Genomic DNA, 5,706 nt, shown 5'->3' on the forward strand with positions numbered 1-5,706 from the left:
CTTGTTGCCCAGGCTGGAGTGCAATGGAGTGATCTCGGCTCACTGCAACCTCTGCCTCCCGGAATTCAGGCGATTCTCCTGCCTCAGCCTCTCGAGTAGCTGGAATTGCAGGCATGTGGTGCCATGCCCAGCTCATTTTGTATTTTTAGTAGAAACGGGGTTTCTCCATGTTGGTCAGGCTGGTCACGAACTTTAGACCTCAGATGATCCGCCCATCTCGACCTCCCAATATACTGCGATTATAGGCGTGAGCCACCACGCCCAGCCTATTATTGTTTTTTGAGATGGAGTCTTGCTGTGTTGCCCAGGCTAGAGTGCAGTGGCGTGATCTTGGCTCACTACAGCCTCCGCCTCCAAGGTTCAAGCGATCCTCCTGCCTCAACCTCCCACACGCCATGATGCCCAGCTAATTTTTTTGTGTGTTTATAGTAGAGATGGATTTTCACCATGTTGGCCAGTCTGGTCTTGAACTCCTGACTTCAGGTGATCCGCCGGCCTTGGCCTCCCAAAGTGCTGGGATTACCGGCATGAGCCACTGTGCCAGGCTTGGGCCATTCTATTTTATTTTATTAATAAAGAGGGGGTCTTTCCATGTTGCCCAGGCTGGTCTTGAACTCCTGAGCTCAAGTGATCCACTGGCCTCAACCTCTCAAAGTGCTGGGATTACAGGTGTGAGCCACCATGCCCAACCTACTGACCATTTTCTTTTTTTTTTTTTTTTTTTTTTTTTTTTTTTTTTTTTTGAGACGGAGTCTCGCTGTGTCGCCCAGGCTGGAGTGCAGTGGCGCTATCTCGGCTCACTGCAAGCTCCGCCTCCCGGGTTCCCGCCATTCTCCCGCCTCAGCCTCCGAGTAGCTGGGACTACAGGCGCCCGCCACTGCGCCCGGCTAGTTTTTTGTATTTTTTAGTAGAGACGGGGTTTCACCGTGTTAGCCAGGATGGTCTCGATCTCCTGACCTCGTGATCCGCCCGCCTCGGCCTCCCAAAGTGCTGGGATTACAGGCTTGAGCCACCGCGCCCGGCCCTACTGACCATTTTCAACACCCAGTGACACAGCCAATGAATATCAAACACATTCTACAAAACAGAGGGATGTTTATTGTACCAGATGCTGGAGAATGTGGCTGTGGGCAGCTGAGGTGACCCAGCTGGTCCTTCTCAGTGGGTCCTGCTGGCCAGGTCCAGGGAGTGGGGACAGGGGTGGTCCTCGGAGCGTTGGATGATGGAGTTGATCCAGTTTACAAACAGTGCCACCGGGGCAAAGAAGTCGGGGTAGAACCCCGAGGCACATCCTCCCCGGACGAAAGAGGCAATTCCGTGGATTAGTCCGTTGCAGACCAAGGGGCTGCCAGAGTCCCCCTGTGGAGGCAGACAAGGTGGGGAAGCTGGACTGGGAGGCCCTGCCCACCTGCCCGCCGCCTGTCAGGGTTGGGAAGTCCCTCCTAGGGTCTAGCCACAGTGCCTGTTGCTGCAATCTGGGCTGGGAGCAGGTGGGGAGCCGAGGGACACCCGGGCACGTACGAAGCAGACGCCAGCCCGCCGACGCCTCACGATAGTGCAGACGTTGCCACGGCGGCAGAGGGACCTCACCACCGTCACATTGAGCTCCTGCAGGACACTGGCGATCCCACGGTTCCCACCCAGATGGCCCCAGCCCATGGCCAGGCACTGCACCCTGTTGCCCACGCGGCGGCCCTGGGCCGGCAGCTGGGCCACTTGCACGTTGTCGTTGATAGTGGCCGATCCATTGAGCTGTGGTGGGGGGGACAGATCGTCAGTGCATCACACGGGGCAGTGGTGATGACCCTCCCCTCTCCGGGCCTCAGTTTCCCCATCTCAGATTCCACTGTGGTTCTGGGATCCTGCAGAGCAGGACACCCACCCTGCAATCTGCTCCCCAAGGCGAGCCTCAGTTTCCCCATCGTAGAGGGGAGCCATTACCAAGCCATCACCAGGACGTTGGAGGTTGTCCCTGGATGTGGCTTCAGTGCAGCAAGCAGTAGGTGCTCAATTAACACAAAAACTACAGCCAGGCGCGGTGGCTCATGCTTGTAAGCCCCGCACTTTGAGAGGGTGAGGCAGGAGGATCACTTGAGGCCAGTAGCTCAAGACCAGCCTGGTCAAGGTGGCAAAGCCCCATGTCTACAACAATAAAAAAGTGCCAGGTGCACTGGCTCACTCCTGTAATCCCAGCACTTTGGGAGGCCAAGGGGGCCAGATCACAAGGTCAGGAGATCAAGACCATCCTGGCAAACACGGTGAAACCCCGTCTCTACTAAAAATACCAAAAATTAGCCAGGCTTGATGGCAGGCGCCTGTAATCCCAGCTACTCCGGAGGCTGAGGCAAGAGAATTGCTTGAACCCGGGAGGCGGAGGTTGCAGTGACCCAGATTGAGCCACTGCACTCCAGCCTGGGTGACAGAGCAAGACTATGTCTCAAAAAATAAAAATAAAAAATTAGCCAGATGTTGCCAGGCACGGTTGCTCACACCGGTAATCCCAGCATGTTGGGAGGCCGAGGTCAGGAGATCAAGACCAGCCTGGCTAACATGGTGAAACCCTGTCTCTACTAAAAATACCAAAAATTAGCCCAGCGTGGTGGTGCACGCCTATAATCCCAGCTACCTGGGAGGCTGAGGCAGGAGAATCGCTTGAACCCAGGAGGTGGAGGCTGCAGTGAGCTGAGATTGTACTGCTGCACTCCAGCCTGGGCAACAGAGTGAGACTCCATCCCCCCCACCCCAAATAAATGTGTGTGTGTGTGTGTGTGTGTGTGTGTGTATATATATATATGTATGTATATATGTATGTATCAGCCGGCGGTGGTGGACGTGGTGGACATGCTGGTGGCACCTGTAGTTCCAGCTACCCCCAAGGCCAAGGTGAGAGGATGGCTTGAGCCCAGGAGGTGGAGGCTGTAGTGAGCCACGATCGTGTCACTGCACTGGGTAACAGCTATGAGAAAATTGAGTGACATGTCATGAAACTCTCCTCACCCTTCCCAGGGAGTAACTTTTTTTTTTTTTTTTTTTTCTGAGACCCAGCCTGGAGTGCAATGGCATGATCTTGGCTCACTGCAACCTCTGCCTTCTGGGTTCAAGTGATTCTCCTGCCTCAGCCTCCTGAGTAGCTGGGATTACAGGTGCCCGCCACTAGGCCCAGCTACATTTTTTTGTATTTTAGTAGAGGCGGGGTTTCACCATGTTGGTCAGGCTGGTCTTGAACACCTGACCTTGTGATCTGCCCGCCTCAGCCTCCCAAAGTGCTGGGATGACAGGCGTGGGCCACCGCGCCCGGCCCTCAGGGAGTGAATAATCAGAACTGTAAGCCGGATACAGGGGTGGAAACGTGGGGACTTTTGCCGCATTTCCCAAAGACAGAGGCGGCCCCTGCCCTTGGCCACAAGGCTGATGAATGGAGAGACACAAAGAATCACAGGAAGTTTGTTGATTGACAGCAAATCCGGGTTTCCCTGCACAATCTCATTTAATCCTTTAACAGCCCATAGCGGGTATTTTCCCGTTCACAGAGGTGAAGACTGAGGCACAGAGACGGGCTCGCCCAGCCCACGGTTCCACCCCAGGTCCCCACAAGCGGCCCCGACGCGCCCCTGTGTCCCACCTCCACCCTTCCCAGGCCTCTGGCCTCTGCCCCTGCGCCCTGCGGCACCTGGAGAATCACGATGTCGTTGAGCAAGTTGATGGGGTCGAAGCCGTTTTCGAAGATGCGCTGCACGGCGAACACCTGCCGGGTGCGCTCCAGCTGCTGCAGGTTATGGGCTCCCAGGACCACGCTCACGGAGCGGAAGTTTCTGCTCGGAAGGAGAGGCGGGGGCGAGGAGCGGCCCTGGGGGTCAGGGGGTCCCCACCCGAGGGGCCTGCGGGAGAAGGTGCTTGGGCCGCCCCAGGGCCCTGGCCTCCCCCGACCCGTCTCAGACCGGGACGCGGGGTCCCAGCCGGGCGCACACCCTCCTGGCTACTCACACGTTCGCCACGCAGTGCGCCGCCGACATGACGAAGTTGGGCGCAATCAGGGTGGCGCCGCAGAAGTGGCCTCCACGCAGCTGCAGGGACACCATGAAGGGCCACGCGTGGGGCTGCGCTTGCCGGCCCCCCACAATCTCGGAGGCCAGCGCGGGACCTGGGGACACACCGGGTGTGGGTGCTGAGTGCCTGACAAGGAGCCCGTGCCTTCCCGGCCACGGGGCCCCCAGATACCCCACCAGGAACCTGCGGGACCCACCTCCAGGAACCCGCATTATCCCCCACCAGGAACCCGCATTATCCCCCACCAGGAACCCGCAGGATCCCCCACCAGGAACCCGCGGGATCCCCCACCAGGAACCCGCGGGACCCACCGCCAGGAATCCGCGGGATCCCCCACCAGGAACCCACGGGATCAGGGCCATTCACACTCCTGTTGTTCAGATGAGGGAAACTGAGGCACGGAGAGGCAAAGGGACCTCCCCACGGTGCCCCTCCAAGGCACAGTCAGACCTGGACTTGAACCCAGAGGGCGCCCTGCGACCTCCCCGCCTCCCGGTTTGCAAACCCCAACTCTGGGCCCCCGGTGGTGGCTTCACCACTCAGAACCTCAGTCTCTTCTCCTGGTCCCCTTGTCCCAGCTGGCACCTCCCCTGTGAGGATGAGGGACCCCCACTGGTGGGGCCCACCATGAAGAAGTGGGAACAGAACCCCAGGGACAGAGGGGAGCAGCGGGAGGATGGACACAAGGACTCACCCTCCAGCAGCAAGGCCGGCAGGACACAGGCGAGGAAAAGGCAGGAGGGTCGGCAGCCTAGGGTCATGGTGAGGCTGGTCTCCGGGGTCTCTGCCCCTCTGTGCCCACCCAGCTTCTCTTATAGCCCTGTGCCAGGAGGCCGTTGCATTGCCCCACAGCTGGCCGGCGCCCCCCACTTCCTCTCTCCTGGCACAGGGCGTTGATGAAAAGGGGGAGAAAGGGGGCAAGAGGCTGGGGTTGGCTCCGGTGGGGCCGCCAGACAAAATTCAGGATGCACAATCGCATTTGAATGTCAAATAATCGAGGTGGGTTTTTTTATTTTTATTTTTTGGAGACAGAGTCTTGCTCTGTCGCTGAGGCTGGAGTACGGTGGCACAATCTCGGCTCACTGCAACCTCTGCCTCCCAGGTTCAAGTGATTCTCTTGCCTCAGCCTCCTGAATAGGTGAGATTACAGGCATCCACCACCACACCCGGCTAATTTTTGTGTTTTTAGTAGAGGCGGGATTTCTCCGTGTTGGTGGGGCTGGTCTCTTTTTTTTTAATTTAAGTCTGTCCCAAACGAGGCCCAGGATATACTTACCCAAAATGCCCAGGTTTTACTGAGCATTGCTGTGTTTTTGGCAAACCTGCCAAACCTAGACCTGAGAGGCTTAATGGGGGTGGCCTCGCCTGCCTCAGTTTACCCAGGGCCCTGTGATACTGGCCACATGCAGCTGTGTCACCTGCCTCAGTTTACCCAGGGCCCTGTGATACCGGCCACACGCAGCTGTGTCACCTGCCTCAGTTTACCCAGGGCCCTGTGATACCGGCCACACGCAGCTGTGTCGCCTGCCTCAGTTTACCCAGGCCCTGTGATACCGGCCACACGCAGCTGTGTCGCCTGCCTCAGTTTACCCAGGGCCCTGTGATACTGGCCACACGCAGCTGTGTCGCCTGCCTCACGGTGCAACAGGCACTTCCTTG

General features: G+C 58.0%; 1 protein-coding gene across 1 annotated transcript; it reads right to left on the reverse strand.

Annotated features, from left to right (window-relative positions):
• Positions 1–1,075: 1,075 nt before the first annotated feature.
• On the reverse strand, positions 1,076–4,927 carry ELANE (elastase, neutrophil expressed). The gene is made up of 5 exons (XM_033195730.1): positions 4,742–4,927; positions 3,985–4,141; positions 3,671–3,812; positions 1,522–1,752; positions 1,076–1,359 (listed from the first exon to the last, which is right to left on the reverse strand). Exons 1-5 carry the CDS (start codon positions 4,806–4,808, stop codon positions 1,159–1,161), a joined length of 798 nt encoding a protein of 265 aa, XP_033051621.1. The 5' UTR covers positions 4,809–4,927; the 3' UTR covers positions 1,076–1,158.
• Between the last annotated feature and the right edge of the window lie 779 nt (positions 4,928–5,706).

This window comes from Trachypithecus francoisi, unplaced genomic scaffold, assembly GCF_009764315.1.
Source record: "Trachypithecus francoisi isolate TF-2019V2 unplaced genomic scaffold, Tfra_2.0 Lachesis_group5, whole genome shotgun sequence".
NCBI classification, from domain to species: Eukaryota; Metazoa; Chordata; class Mammalia; order Primates; family Cercopithecidae; genus Trachypithecus; species Trachypithecus francoisi.